This window comes from Ursus maritimus, unplaced genomic scaffold, assembly GCF_017311325.1.
Source record: "Ursus maritimus isolate PB19 unplaced genomic scaffold, ASM1731132v1 scaffold_8, whole genome shotgun sequence".
Taxonomy (NCBI): Eukaryota; Metazoa; Chordata; class Mammalia; order Carnivora; family Ursidae; genus Ursus; species Ursus maritimus.
Window position 1 is genome coordinate 22,465,479 of NW_024426996.1, and position 15,683 is coordinate 22,481,161.

Sequence of the window (15,683 nt, forward strand, 5' to 3'; positions counted from 1 at the left end):
ATCCTTAGTTAAAGGAAAGATTTTCTAAAAGTGGGAATGACAGAATGCACTGGAGGGAAACAGGATGTGAGGGGCACAGGAAAGAGGCTACACCATCACAGCCTCCCTGGAATGACTGAAATCCCACCAAATGGCCTTTTGTTCCATCCAGAAGATTAGAGAACCCGTTCAGAGTCAAGGCTAGGTTGCTACACTGAGCCTTGAACATATTTCTATTATTGTGCTTCTTATATTGCATAGTAATTGGTATATCTGCCTCTCCCTTCAGAGTATGAGCTTCTCAATGGTAAGACCTGAGTTTTGTTTTGTTTTAGTTTCAAAGTAGAGTTTAGTGATTCCTCAGTTGCATATAACACCCAGTGTTCATCACATCACGTGCCCTCCTTAATACCCATCACCCTGTTACCCCATCCCCCCACCCATGTCCCCTCCAGCAGCCCTCAGTTTTTTTCTTATAGCTAAGAGTCTCTTAGGGTTTGTCTCCTCTGATTTCATCTTATTTTGTTTTTTCCCCTATGATCCTCTGTTTTGTTTCTTAAATTCCACGTATGAGTGAGATCCTATAATTGTCTTTCTCTGACTTATTTCACTTAGCATAATACCCACTAGTTCCATCCACATCATTGCAAATGGCAAGATTTCATTCTTTTTGATGGCTGAGTAATATTCCATTGTATATATGTATACATCTTCTTTATCCATTCATCTGTCAATGGAGATCTGGGCTCTTTCCATAGTTTGGCTATTGTGGACATTGCTGCTATAAACATTGGGGAGCAGGTGCCCCTTTGGATCACTACGTTTGCATCCTTTAGGTAAATACCTAGTATAGTGCAATTGCTGGGTCATAGGGTGGCTCTATTTTTAACTTTTTGATTCCTTTTTGCATCCTCAGTTCTTGAACAAAAGTCAGTATATTATAGTAACTCAATAATAGTTGAATAAATTATTGAGTCTTATTTTAGGGAAGTAAGAAGGTAGGGCAAAAGTGGGGTAATAATTATTATAGCCAATAGTTACTTGGTGTGTATCAGGCACTGTTTCAGATTCTTCATCACGTATCATCATGTCATTCAATACACACAGTAACCCCACAAAGCAGTGTTGGCTGGTGGTGATGTCCACGAAGCAGACTCTGAGACAAAGTTTAGGGCACGGGATGTTCATTAGGAAGCACCCTTGGGATCCACGTCCATGGCAGAGAGGGAAAGGAAGCAAGTTCGGGTGCAGGGAAGTGAGGCACAACGCGGGCCCAATGGCAGCCTCAGCCAATCCCATGGAGAGCTCTGAGACCAAAATGATCCATCCAGGTTGACCTGTGTTGGACCAAAGTGACCAAGCCTTTACACCTCCTTTCACCTTAACCTGTCATAGATGTGAGCCCTCCTGGGTAAGGCATGACCTTGGGTGGGGCTGCTGTCTGGGTGTGTTGCCCCAAAGTGGCTGTTAGCTGAAGGTTTTGTGCCAAAAGCCTCCCAATAGCTGGGGCATCTAGGCAGCACATTTCTGTGTCTAACGCAAGTAAATAATGTCAATGACCCTTTATACAGATAGAGAGACTGAGGCACAAACACTTTGGATAATAGCCAATCAGGTCACATACTGAGTGGTCAAACCGGGATCAAACCTGGACAGTCTGGTTAGAGAGCCTGTGTTTCTGATCACGACATCTTATTCATGAGTAAGGTGCACAGTTGTAGCAATGGGCTATGGCCCCCTGCATGCCTTAGTAATGATGTGAAATCCTAACTTTGGAGAGGGTGAATCCATCCCTGCACGCCTGGAAGTTCATCTTTACAAACTCTGATCACTGCAGTCGGGAATAGCAGACACCATCAGGTGAGATACACGTAGAAAAATGTTGACACATGTTTTACCCAACATTATACTTGGCACCATGAATGATAAAAGGAAGCATAACACATGGTCTCTTCTCAGGAGAAGCTTAGAGTTTAGACAAAGGGATAAACCACAGACACATGAAATAATTACTGGAAAAATCCCAGAACATAAGTGAGTAAGTGGGAAATGATGGTTATGTTGGAGAATAGTTAAGGCAGGCAAAGGGCAAGCAAGCCTTTAACAAAACAGTCCTTAATTAATACAAGGTTCCACCCCCTTTAACATTGAATGACTGTGGGCCTTGGAACCCAAGGTAATGATAAAGTATAAACTATAACCTAAGCATAAAAAGGAACTAGGGATTGGGAAGGGCTCACACGCCTGAGCACAAAGAAGTTTTCAGAATCCCCAGCTTTTGATGAGACCTCATCTGCTCTACCACTATACTGTCTTGAATTTTTACATTGCCACAAGATATTTTAATTCTAACTCTTAGCCACTTTTTCTTTATATGGGCAAAAGCACTTAAAAATTGAAGAGAAGAATACTGTGGTTTATGTTACTGGTATAATGAGTAGGGTTTTCTTTGTAAGAACTTTTATTTCATTCATTCAGTAACTGTTTAATGAGTACCATCAACATTTGGGTAGTACTTTGGCATTGTGGCTTAACAAAGAGAATAGGGTTTGGCAGACAGACTTGGTTTGAATTTCAGCCCTGCTCCTTATTAGATCTATGTCCAAGTTCTTCTCTACTCCTTAGTTTCTTTCCTTGTAAAAGGGAACCAATAGCAGTACTTGTCTAATAGATTGTGGTAAAAATTAAATAATTCTTGCAAGGTGCCTAAAACATATTAAGTGGTTAGGTAAGTTTCTTGTTATGAGTAACAGCTGAAGGAGAAAGAGTCTGGGCCAGCTACTATGCGAGGCAGTGGGGATTCAGCAATGAATAAGAAAGACAAACAGCCCCCTCCTTCTCTGATCGGACAGGTAAGGTAAGCACATAAGGGAGACAGACAAGCAAGGCATTAACTACTAGGATGAGAAAAATACAGTTTTATGGCAACATGTAGCACTGAGAAAGAGAGGAAAGCAAAGGAGTTCCAGAAAGATTTCTTGGAAGAAAATCATCATAACCTTTAAAAATCATATTCTTTGCTGTGAATTGTTTGGTTTCACCACCATAATAATGTAAGTTGCGTGAGGGCAGGGACATTGTGTGTTGTGTTTGGCTTTATGTATCAAATTCCTGTTCTAGTGCCTGGCACATAAGAGGCACTCAAATACCCGGGGGATAAATGAAACGACTCCTACGGTGGAAAGTAGAAGTTTGCCAGATGAGGATGCCAGGAAAGGTGTTCCAGGTGGATGAAAGAGTGTTCACGAAGTTACCGAGGTGAGCAAAAGCACAGTGAATGGGATGAGCTGAAATGCAATTAAGCTGGAAATGTGTATTGGATGCCATGAGGGACAGGCCTGAAGAGGGATCAAATCAAGCAGGGTCTTACACGCCATGGTAAGGAGTTTGAACTTCATGCTAAGGACCAATGTGAAGCCATTAAGGATTTTAATCAAAGAAAGGATATAATCAGTGTGCGTTTTTTAAAGTTCACTCTTTATTGTTAATACACTAATAATTCAAATCCATTTTTAAAGGACAAACAATGAAAACTACAGATAAGCATTATTAGTAAAAACAATCAGCTATAAGCTCATCACTCAGAGATAACCACCATTGGACTATAAAGAACAAGCAACCTGTCTCAATGAACTATTGCTGTATAACAAACCACCCCAAAACCTAGAGGCTTAAAACAATTTATTATTTTCATGAGTCTGTGTGTTGAGTGGGATGAGCGAGGCGGTTCCTCAGCTCTGTGTGTTGTAGCTGAGGGTACCTCATTGCAAGCTGCAGTCAGCTGGGAGCTTAGCTGGCTCTAGAACATCCAAGGTGATCTCTCATCCTCAAGAGCCTCTCTCTACCTGGCTTCTCATCTTTCAATAATCCAACCTGAGCTTCTTTGCAGCATGGTGGCTGGCCTCCAAGGATAAAAAGGAAGCTGCCAGTCTTCTTAAAGCGTAGGGTTAGACATGCACTGAACCTCTTCCACTGCACTTCAGTAAGCAAACCCAGGCACAAGGCTAGCAGAAATTCAAAGGGAACAGACTCCACCTCTTGATGGGAAGAACAGTGTGTATGCACAGGGACGGGAAGACTCATTAGCTATTGGGAAACTACCTACCACACAACCTGACTTGCTAAACACAAGAACAGCAGCTTGTTGACCCATTTCTGGTACAAATAATTAGAAAAACTCAGTTCAAAAATGACAAATGCAAACTACATGGTCTTTGTTCACATAAGAATCTGATTAAAATGGGTTGCCTAATGAGAAACAAACTGAGGGCCTCAGAGGGGAGGGGGGTAGGGGAATGGGATAGACCGGTGATGGGTAGTAAGGAGGGCACGTATTGCATGGTGCCCTGGGTGTTATACACAACTAATGAATCATCGAGCCTTACATCGGAAACCGGGGATGTACCGTATGGTGACTAACATAATATAATAAAAAATCATTTAAAAAAAAATAAATTAATAAATAAAATAAAATGGGTTGCCTAAATAAGCTGGCAATTTGTATGTACATAGGGGAAGGTAGGAGGCAAGGGGGAGGAACATCATGTTAGAACCTAGTGTTGAAATAAAAGGAATTGAAAAGTCAAATCCTTGACAAAGAAAATGGTTAAAATTTTCATGAGAAGTGTTCTGCAACTAATCCATCTATAGTTGACCTGAGTGTGAAAGGTGATTAACACATCGTATTTGTCCCATCTCACTTTCTGAGGGTCAAACGGGTGGAGATCCAGGGACCAGCAGGGATACCACAGCATGAGAACAGCAGAAGCAACAAAGTCTGGAAATGACTAAGATACTGTAGTGACCCTGCTGATAAAAAGAACAGGACTGAACCAAGCCAGTGGCAAAAAAGAGACAGAATAAAGCCATAGAGTATAAATGAAATCATATCAACGATAAATGGAAATGTCCAGTAAACAGGTGGGAGGAGATAAGATCACATAAGTTTCCAACTTGAGTAGACAATACCTATTCATCAAGATAAACATACAGGAAGAGCAGGTTTGGGAGGAATCAGAAACTTCCCAGTGGGGTGGCCAGTTGTGAAAAAGCAAGTTGGGAGCTCAGTAAAGAGGGCTAGACCAAATATGCTGAAAACCATAAAGGGGAACAGTTGAAACCATGTGTGCAGATTCACGCCGTAAGAGCATCTAGTAAGAAAAGCAATCAAATCCTGAAGGTTTCAAGATTTGGAAAGCCACAAATAACTTTCACATCTCAACAAATCAAAATCTGGAAGCACAATGTATGGTCTACTATTTACCCAAATGACTTAATAAAAAGGGAAGGGTCATCCTCAAGCCAAGAATCTCCACTGGGAGGGTTAGGAAAACATGGCCATATCACTAAGGGAGAAGAGGTATTAGTATTACATGAAATCCACATTCAGTATATGATTTTCCAAACAACTAGAGAAAAGAAAGGTCTACAAAATCAAACCAGAGGGGGAACATATGCCCCCTCGCCCCAAAAAACCCCACCATGACTTGCAAAACATGCCTAAGTCTTGGAAAAAGGGGTACAAAGAGTCGGAGGCTCGCAGGGTCAGTCATAGTACACTCCTGTGTTTATTTGGCAAGCAACCTTGTGATTAGAATTTGGCCTGTCTGCAGAAAGAAACCGTATTGATCTTCCAACCTGAGTACTCTGGTGTACTTGATACCTGCTGCCTTTCACTATAAATTAATAGGTATTCAGGTCAATACATCACTCTTTTGTTTCACATGAGTCCACCCCAGAGAGAGGTCAATTCTCAAGTGACAGGATTTGCTTTCAGTATCTCCAAGGCTGAGGGCCAAATGTGATGAAGAAATACTACCTAGAGGACTTCTGGTAACCAGATAGAGAGCTTACCTTGGAGGCACTCCAGCCTCACTTCAAGCCTTTCTATGGAAATACAGCAAGCACTTTTTCTTTTGAACCAAAAACTTAAGATACAATTGCAAACGAGGAGTATGATTCATTAACATTTTATTTTGAGTTGTAATCTATTAATTACTTCAAAAAGATCCACTTCAGAAATCATCCAACGGATGATGACTTACATTTAAAAAGTAAGTCATCAATGCATGATTTATAATACAGAATACACAATAAATTATATTTACATGCAATGCCTAGACTACCACACACACAGGGTAAAAAAATACAGTATTTTTATGTACATTTTTTAAGATTTACATTTTCATATACAATTTATAAAGTTAAAAAAAATTCTCTGTACAAAATCTCACGTGTACAGAGTTTGTAAATCCCTATTCTTATGGCTGTACCACCACACAGATATACTTAAAACTAGAAAACTACAAACACTTAACTTTTTTTTTAACTTCATGTTCAGTCTTGGCACCCATATACTAATACCATTATTTTTGAAATGTGAATTACAAAGGAAATAAACATAATCATGCAGACTTTTTGAATATAAGAAAATAAAATAAAATATGCTACTAGATCAACATTTATCAATTCCACAGTTACCTAGTTCTCTTCAACTTCCTGCACTGCTTTCAAACAGGTGCATGCATAACTAACAGATTATGGATTGTTTTAGTAACATTAAAATAATACTATAGTCTGACAATACTTAGGCATTAAAAATGCAACTATCTAACAACCATAGCCTGTCAAGTAGTTCTGCTTTAGCAGAAACTTCAATCAACACATTATATACTAAAATTCACAGAAATGTCAGTATTGTAATTCCTAAGTTTATAGAGTCTGCATCAGAGTAAGTGATCATTTAAAAAACAAAACAACAAAAAGGTGTATGACATTGGAGAGTATATTCTCTGTTCTGAGACTGGAGGGTAGGGGAGATCTACGATCAACCATTAAAGGGTTATCCACGGTCCCTACTAAGGAAGCACTTCTACACTCCCAATCTGTTTAACTAAAGACAGGTGAAGGCTTTATAAAAAGTTTTTAAGGTAAGCTACACTATTCATCTTTAAAAATCTTGAAAAGTAACAAATTGAAGGTATCAGCACCTTCCCTCTTCCCCCAAGTAGCTAAAGATCAATGAGAAAAATAAAGTGCCAATGTGTAAAACATTGTTAATCATTTAAGAGGCACTAACCCATTTGATGGCTTAGGATTAAATATGAAAATAGGCCAGATCTGATCTGAATAATAAATAGAAGGTAGGTATTCCAGTCTATGCAATTTCTGCCTAGATGGGGGATGGACCAGAAAACTACCTACTCCCCCATTTATTGCTTTGAAACCTGTATACACACTTGAAATTCTGACACAGAACAATCAGATTTCTAAGATGGAAAGCACAGTGTCTGTGCCACTTTGAAGTTGAAAAAGAAAGTGCACTCTTGATCACTGGAAGGAGAGCTGCTGAGACTCTCTTCACAACTCATATCTTCACAAGAGTCCTCACTAAAGGGAGGAAAAGAGACAAGAAGATTCCATTATTTAGAAAATACTTAAAGGTTTTAAAGCCAAATAAAACTACTAAACGAGTATCTCTAGTCTTGGGATTTTTATATTCAAAATTTAAGCTTTACAGAGACAAAATTTAACTTATAAGGACTTCCTAAAATGAACTGTAATCTATTGTAATCTCCTTAGAAAACACAGATTTTAAGAGGTTTAGACAAATTACTATCTGCCAAACTATTATACTTGTACCAATTAATAAATATCAGCAACTAACTGTACAATTCTAAGCATTTTAAATCCAGTAAATGGAGATAAAGGACAACAAATCTCCCATCACATGGTTTTGCTGTCTTTCTTGCATTAATAATTATATCCCTGATACCCTCAAACCAAGAAGCCACTAAGCCATAAAAACGAAACTTCTTGTTCTTTATCTCTAGAGCATAAAATAACCAAATTTAATAAAATTATTCATTTTATGCACAAAAACTAACTCTGAACAAGACAATGGCATTTGACAAAATGATAAATATCTAAGAGAAGTCTGCCACATTAGTGGTGGTGGTTCCCTTTATTTTCCAGTCATTTAACCCACAGCCTCTACCCAAGGCACCATATTAGGAATTCATACTAACCCTGAAAAGCCCAGAATGCCATTTCAGGTTTTGTTTGTTTTTAAACTAAACTATATTTCAAAGAGCAAGGGAGATGTGAAACAACCAGTTTTCAAAAAGGGAAGGAATGAAATAAGTCAGACAGAGGAAAGACAAACACTGTATGATCTCACTTACATGTGGAATCTAAGAATGAGCAAAACAAAAACCAGAACTCATAGATGCAGAGAACAGATTGGTGGTTGCCAGAGGCAGGGGATGAAAACAGGTGAAAGTGGTCAACAGGTACAAACTTCCAGTTACAAGTCCTGGGGATGTAATATAGAGCATCTTGTTTCGTTTTCTTAATAAAGAAAAAATGGGGGGGGGGGCGTATACTTCTAAATCATCACCAACTTTAGTAATACTACCTCTAGGTGATTTCCTCACCTGAAGAAGTGATGCTATTGGAGTGGGGGCTTTCTCTAATACCCTGGAATATTCCCAGGTTCCATTTTGAGTATAAAATCAGTGTTATTCACTAAGGGGAAGTCTAATTAGTCAAGGAACCTGCTTACCTTTCACTTTCATCAAAACAACCCCCCTCTGGGATCGTCGGCAGCTCAGGAACACTATAGTAGCTGTTGTGGAGGTTCTGGGCTGTGCGCCTCGAAACAATCCAAACCAATTTCTTAAGATCTGGTTTGCAACATTCAGGAGAAGAATATTCGGCTAGGCATTTAGAAACTAACTCCCTCCAATAAATGAACTCGGTGTCATTAACCTGGAAAAAAATATTTTAATGAAGAGGTTAACTACCTTAGAATCACCCTATAATGCCTAAAATATACTGATGCCTGGCTCCCACCATCACATATTCTTTTGGATATGGGACATGACCTCGGTATCAAGATTTTTTTAAAGCTCCACAAGTGATTCTAATGAGCAGTCAAAATCTGGTAACCACTGGTTTAAGGGAGGAACACTGTAGGTATAAATAATTTACATAGAACCTAATAAAAATCTTTGCCTATTTAAAGAAAATACACTGACCTAAAAACATTAGGTTTGTTAATCAACCTATTATTAAGTATATTCTTTAACAGTCTCAAGGAAAGGAATTTAACATAATTTAGGTTTCTATAACATAGCATTGTGTGGATTGCTAAAAGTATGCATTTACATTAAGACACCAAATATATGCTAATGGAAAAGTTAGCAATATGACAGAAGAGGAATTTCCCCCCAAAGAGCACAGTTCCTCCACCACTGAGGAGTGCCCCAATTTATTTCAATGAATAAATTTTCACTCAAGATATTTCTAGACCGGGGCACCTGGGTGGCTCAGCTGGTTAAGTGCCTGCTTTCAGCTCAGGTCATGATCCCGGTGTCCCAGGACTGAGCCCCACATCGGGCTCCCTGCTCAGTGGGGAGTCTGCTTCTCCCTTTCTCTGCCTGCTGCTCCCCTTGCTTGTGCTCTCTCTCTCTGTGTCAAATAAATAAAATCTTTAAAAAAAGATATTTCCAGATATTATAAAAGGTTTTACAACTAATAAATTCATGATATAAATGAAAGCTAGAAGTTATCTGCTCAAAAAAAAATGCTTCACAAATACTTTCATCACAAACAGAAGATAATTTTATATCATCCTGGTCTCCATTACCACCTAATCCAGCTACATCTTGAACCCCCTTGCAATCTCACTGACTCGCTTCTCATTCTACGGGAACCTCTCTCTAGGTATCTAAGAGCCTCCTTCAATTCTTTTTACACTGGGTCTCTCATCAAAATTCAATACTCCTGACTTGCAATACTTCTTGAAAACCTTTTTCCAACCTGACCATGCACTTGTCTCATAGGCCCTCCTTCCCCTGCCTAAGGGGGAAACTACCAACAATGAAAACCCAGAGTTTCAACTGACCCCTAAGCAAACAACTCCCACGAGTTTCTTATGGTTTCTACTATTATTTCTTCACGAGAAATTTCAAATCTCAATCTCCAACTACAATTTATCTTCTGAGTTTTTACTCCAGGTTGCCAAATATCTGCTAAGTATCTATCCGCCTAAAAGACATACAAGTGCCTAAAATCATACTTCTACAAATTAATTTCTCTCAAATTTCCCTCTGTGGTATCAATATTTCCCCCACCATTAGGTTCAAATCTTGGTCATCTGTGACTCCTTGTCTCATTTCCATGCTTGGCTTCCAAAACTACTATTGAGTTGGATATCCCCACTCCTGCTTATGAATATCACCTAGACATTTTAACTATAAGCCTACATTAAATGATTCCCAAACCCTTCTAGTCCACCAACTTCCTGACCACAAGCCTTTGCTACCCAAACTTTCATTGTCTAAGATTCTTCTGGTCCAACCAGATTCCCAGTTATAGTGCCTCTCACAATCTACCCTACTTCTGTGCTAACGAAACCCCAAAGCACTTCCTATTAGTACTAACACTCCTTACTGCAAAACTTATTGGGCCAGCCAGACTAAGAGGTTTAAAAAGAAAAACATGGCTGAAGTTATTTTGGTAATGCTACTGTTGGGATGATGATTCAGCCCTACAGATGTAACGGACTGCCATTAGTATATTTACTAAGTCTACTTCCTAGTATGTATTTTAGAACAATGTGCATGTAGCAACGTGCACCACTGTGTTACCAACTGGTGAGAATACCAGAGAAGGGACAACATCTGAACACAGAAAGAAGTTAGGCTAAGTGATCAGGTTCCACTTCCAGCTTAATACTGTCTGTGTCAAAGCTGCATTTTGAGAACTTCAACGCTTGAGATACAAGAAAAAAGTGTAAAAGCTAAGAGCCCCATAAAGTACTACCTAATGTTTAAATCACCATAGGGAGGAAAAAATGAAACATTAGGAGAAAGAATAAGAACTGAAGATAATTTACCTTGGAATGTTTTTTAACAAGCAGAAGAATTTCCAATAATTCAATGGATTTCAAAGTTTCTACTTCCAAATTGAGAAGGCACAAAGCTAACACAGATGGCTTAAAAAAAAAAAAAAATTAAAAATAAGTATTTTTTAAAAATTCAAAATAGAAGCAGTGAGACATATGTAAGCAAGAAATCAACTTACTTTTGCTTTTGAAAAGATAAGTCGGCAGTTGCAAGCTTTCAGCTGAGCTTCTAGTTTATCTAGACTCAGTATTTCTTTCCTGTACAATGAAAAAATAAAACAAAATATTTACTTATTAAACTTCCAAAGATTTAAATGGTTTTAGAACTTGCTGTTGAAAGTCCAAGTTGAAAATTTACAGGAGTAAAAACATAAATTTCACTGGCATCGTAACTGTTAGCTACAGCAATGCTAAAGTACAAAACTTTTATTTGTAATCCCACTGACCTTTCTGATGTATGATAAAGTACAATGGTATGGTATAAGTGCAAAAAGTTTAAGGCAGTAGTTGCTTCCAATTCATAGTGCAATTTTTCTGAAATTATTTTTTCCATCCGTTTTATGTCAGAAGCAGTACATTTACATTGACTAATCCGGATTACATCATGAGTGGATGGAATATTGCATTCTTCTTCAACTATTCTAGCAGCCAGCAAAAAACAACAGACTCCAATGCAAGACAAATGTTTAGGTTTCACCTGAAAAACAAAGAAAAAGGCTTTTCTAACAACTGTCACTCTGACTTAGCAAAGCAGGCACTTAAAAGATTATAATGATGTCCCTAACTCTTAAGATAGAACACAACCTTGCTGTTTCAAGTACTTACCCTTACTCACAATTATACCTAATTATTTTTACATCTTAAACTGAGTTAACTTCCCATTTTTTAAAAAAAGGCACTTTAAGCATTTAAATTAAGTAATTTAAATGCAAATTCAAAAGGCAGGTTTCTAACACCGAATCATACTTTGTATTTCAAACATGAAATTCGTAATAGTACAGACTCCCCCCGCCAAAAAATTAAGCCTTTCAACACTGAGACAATATATACTTCTTTAGATATAAACATAATACATGTGACTTATCTCTTTATCTTCTTCTCTATTTATCTTTAAGTATCCTCCCACATTTCAATGCAAATTTGCCAAAGAGAAATATTGCATCAGTTGTGCAGAGCAGAGCATATGTAAAAGCTGCCATGGACAGATGGCTGCCCTTTTCTTTTCAGTGCCCTGAAAACTGACCCAGCAGCTGACAGCAATCCTATTGGCAGAAGAATCACCACATTTTTCTAACAGTTGCTGGTTAATAAGACTATGGCTCCCTGCTTTGAAAAGACTTCTCACAGGAAACGCAGTAGGTCACCTTTAATATACTGCTACACTTCCATTTGTCATGTTTCAGTATTAAAAACAACTAAGCTCCAAGAAAAACATGATGGGAGATAAAAATACGAAAACCGTATTTTGAGGACTGTATAGGTATGTAGGGAGTACCTAAAAACAGTGGTCTCCGTTTTGTCACATCTTCAAAGAGAAGGTATATAAACAGTAACAGCAAAACCTAACTTAAAATACAACACAGTTAATTCTGTAGTCTCTCACTCTGGCACTGAAGATCACAATTCCAACTAAAAATGTTTCTATGCAATGACATAATTACATTCACTTGTCAAACATTTATCGAACCCTTGTATGCCAGGCACTGTGCTGGGCACTAGGTTTAGAAATATGAAGATGCATATACAAAAATGATTAAATACCTTCATAAGAGCCAAGAATCTATCTAAAATATTGACAGCCAAGACAAAAGTTTCAGTGCAAGATCCAAAAAAGTTGGTTAAACTCCTTAAATCTTCTACTTTGGCATTTCTTAATCTTGGACACAAAGTGTTATCATCCTGCAATAAAAACCAAGAGCCAAAGTTATGACTTTTCTTAGAATTAGATGGATAAATACACACAATTAGATTCAAATAAGATAATTTTTTTTTCTTAACCTTCAAGAATAATGGGAGGAAAGAGTGGTATCATTTAACTAATGATACACACTTTTTCAGATACAAGACATATATATATATAGATATACTCATGCCTTTTTAAAAATATGCAGCACAAAAGAGCTTCAGCAATCCAGTATAAAGTGAACTGTTGTTACACTTCCAGAGGGTTATAGCAAATATAATTTCCCTATAATGGAGATAGTTTGTTTTCTTTATTAAAAAAATAAAATCTAAGAGCCTACTATAAAGTATTTCATGGGCAGAGGGTATTTCCACAAAGAACTACTCAGTTCCCAGGGAGTCTCCCACCCACAAGCTGCAGGTTTGGAGTGACACATTTGAAGAAACACTTCTCTAGAGTTAGTATCACTCTCATTCTTGCATGACCCTTTGTAAGATTTATCTTAATATTCTAGAAAACAAATTTTGGTCTCAAGAAACTTTGTAGCCTTTAATCTTGATTCAACTGGAGGAGGAAAAAAAAAAAAAAAAAGATCCTTCTCCAAGCCCTATCAGCTGCTTGACCAAGATCTCTTTTCTGGGAGCTTACCTCCGGGGTAGCTTCGATCAAGCTTAGCCCTTTTTCTCGAGGTTGGAATCTCTGTTCCTGTTCTAGATAGATGTTCAACAATCCGAAGAGCTGGACCCCTTCACGACCCGCCAAATACTCTGCCCCCAAATCCTTCATCTGCAGCAAAGACACCACGCAGTTAGAGGGTATCCTGGGGGTAGGGGGAAAGGGGGGAGTGGGCAGAAAAGAGCTAGTGCCAATACCTCCAGCGAGAGGCGCCCCAGCACACCCCGGCGAGCAGCGGGTGAGGGGATCAGTCACGTCCTCCAGAACCCCAGCGCAATTCTCTCCCACCTCCAGGGAGGTGTGGCAGGAGGAGGGGCCGCGGTCTGGTCCGCGGGCCAGCGCTGGGTCAGACCGGCCGGCCCCGGCCTCCGGGCTGTTTCACAAACAGCAAACTGTCCCCGAGCGGCGGTGTCCGGACAGCCGCCCCACCTGAAGCCGTGGGGGAGGGGCTTCTCCCCGCACAAAGCACCTAGGGCAGCTACAGCAGTGGGTCTTGGGGTGGGCGCTTTGCACAATAGGGGGGAGGGGAGAGAAAGTCTCGCGACTGAACAAAGAAGCGGAGGGAGGAGATTCCTGAGCCCCGCCTCTCCCGGGGAGCCCAGCTCTAGAAACCCCTTTCACTGGAGTCCAGCCCCCAAGCCTTCCCCATCGGCTACGACAGAGCCTACTCCAGATCCACCCGAGTGGCAAGACCGTGATCCGAGAGAGCAGTAGGGTGGCGTGGCCCGTCAGTCGGGGGACAGAGTTCCGGCCCACCCCGTGCCCGGACAACACCCCTCCATCCACTGATGCCCAGCTTCCTCAACTGTGCTGAGCCCCGGAGCTGTCAATCCAGGAAGCACCACCCCAGCAAGCCCCCGTGACAAAATGGGGGGGGGTGCAACCAAAGAATTGTCTTCAGCCTCCCTGACTCTCTACTCCTCTCTCCAACATTTTTCCGCCTCCAGTGCCCATCCCCCGGCTGAGGGCAGGACCGGAGTCGCTCCCGGGGCTGAGGAGTGGGTACTCCGACACCCCCCGCCAAGTCCCAACCACGAACAAAGAAACCCCGCGATCCCCGGCAAGCCCACTCACCGTGCCGGAGACGCGCCTCCACCAGCCCGCGGCGTCACGGTCCGGTGAGGACTGGGCGCGGCGGGGGCCTCCGAACCTGTCTCCAGAGGTCGGGGACCCGCCGCCTCAGCGGTGCTCCCGGACCGGCATCGGACCCTTCCCCCCCCTGCCACCGCCGGCCGCCTCGGCCTCACAGCCCGAGCTTCATCCCGCTCGCTGTACGCCCACCCTCCAGCTGGGGCGCAGCGCCGGCCCCTCAAGCCCTGCCCCTCTGCGGGCACCGCTGCCTCCACAGCCGAGGCTGAAGCAAACCCCTTGTTTTTGTTTTGAGTTTTCGACGCCCCCAAGGGGGCGGGGCACGTGACTCCCCGCGGAGGGATCCCAAGCTTCCGCAAAAGACTTTGAAAAAGAGTCCCGCCTCTATGCTACTGTCCCCAGCCGGATTTGTGCCCTCCTCCCCTCGCCTTTGCTTTGTCGAGCCACCCTCTTGATCCCAGGGCGGAGGGTGGACTCTGGGAGTCGGCTTTCTGCGACTGATCCGGAGGAGGGAAGGGAAAGGAGTGATAAGTTTGAGAGGCGGAAGGAGATAGTTTCTGGTCGCATTGCACCTTTTAAAGGTCCCCATTTGTTTTGTTTTCGCTGTTTTGAAAAGTCCGCCCAAAGCAGCCAGCTCTCGGATTGGATACTGGTAGAGCGATCAGAATGCTGAGCATCTGATGCACTCTCGAATCTGGATTGGTTGACTGATTAGCCTTCAAGCCCTCTGATTGGCTTTCGTCTTATCCAGAGCTTCTATCTTCCTTGGGGCCTTAGCAACTCTGGGGTCTGGATTGCGCATGCCTGATAGCTCCGAAGGAATTTATAGACCTGACCCTGGGGTCTAGTTCTTACCGCCCCCACCTCCACGGGTTCCTGTGCTTTGCCATTCTTACCTCCAGAGAACTGTAATAGCTAGAAAACCTTTACTTTGTTCTGCGCGTCCATTTTGCTATAACCAATCAAGTTATTATAAAATTGTTGGGGTGTTTACTGAAATTTTTAAGAAGTAGAATGCTCTCATCTCTCGTATTTGCTTTAAAGTTTTTCCTACCAAGAGGAAAAAACGGAGATGATAGGTGAAACGAGATTGGCAAAAAGTTAGGAGTTGGTGAAGATGGGTGACGG

General features: G+C 41.0%; 1 protein-coding gene across 2 annotated transcripts; it reads right to left on the minus strand.

Moving 5' to 3' along the window:
• Positions 1-5,932: 5,932 nt before the first annotated feature.
• Positions 5,933-14,826, minus strand: CCNG2 (cyclin G2). Of its 2 annotated transcripts, none has more exons than XM_040625354.1 (8): positions 14,541-14,826; positions 13,440-13,577; positions 12,650-12,787; positions 11,335-11,585; positions 11,068-11,146; positions 10,880-10,978; positions 8,543-8,748; positions 5,933-7,368 (listed from the first exon to the last, which is right to left on the minus strand). In XM_040625354.1, the coding sequence occupies exons 2-8, from the start codon at positions 13,575-13,577 to the stop codon at positions 7,248-7,250; spliced, it is 1,032 nt and encodes a 343-aa protein (XP_040481288.1). In that variant the 5' UTR covers positions 14,541-14,826; the 3' UTR covers positions 5,933-7,247. The 2 variants fall into 2 exon arrangements, with proteins under 2 accessions (XP_040481288.1, XP_008691482.1); XM_008693260.2 differs by lacking the exon at positions 14,541-14,826 and adding an exon at positions 13,664-13,947.
• Positions 14,827-15,683: the final 857 nt, after the last annotated feature.

Excerpts from the sequence above, each read along its gene's own strand:
- CCNG2 (XM_040625354.1), bottom strand. The coding sequence starts at position 13,577 with ATGAAGGATTTGGGGGCAGAGTATTTGGCGGGTCGTGAAGGGGTCCAG. Across the intron at positions 8,749-10,879 it reads TTGTTAAAAAACATTCCAAG|GTTAATGACACCGAGTTCAT; the intron begins GTAAATTATCTT and ends ATTTTTTTCCAG. Across the intron at positions 7,369-8,542 it reads TGTTTTGATGAAAGTGAAAG|TGAGGACTCTTGTGAAGATA; the intron begins GTAAGCAGGTTC and ends TCCTCCCTTTAG.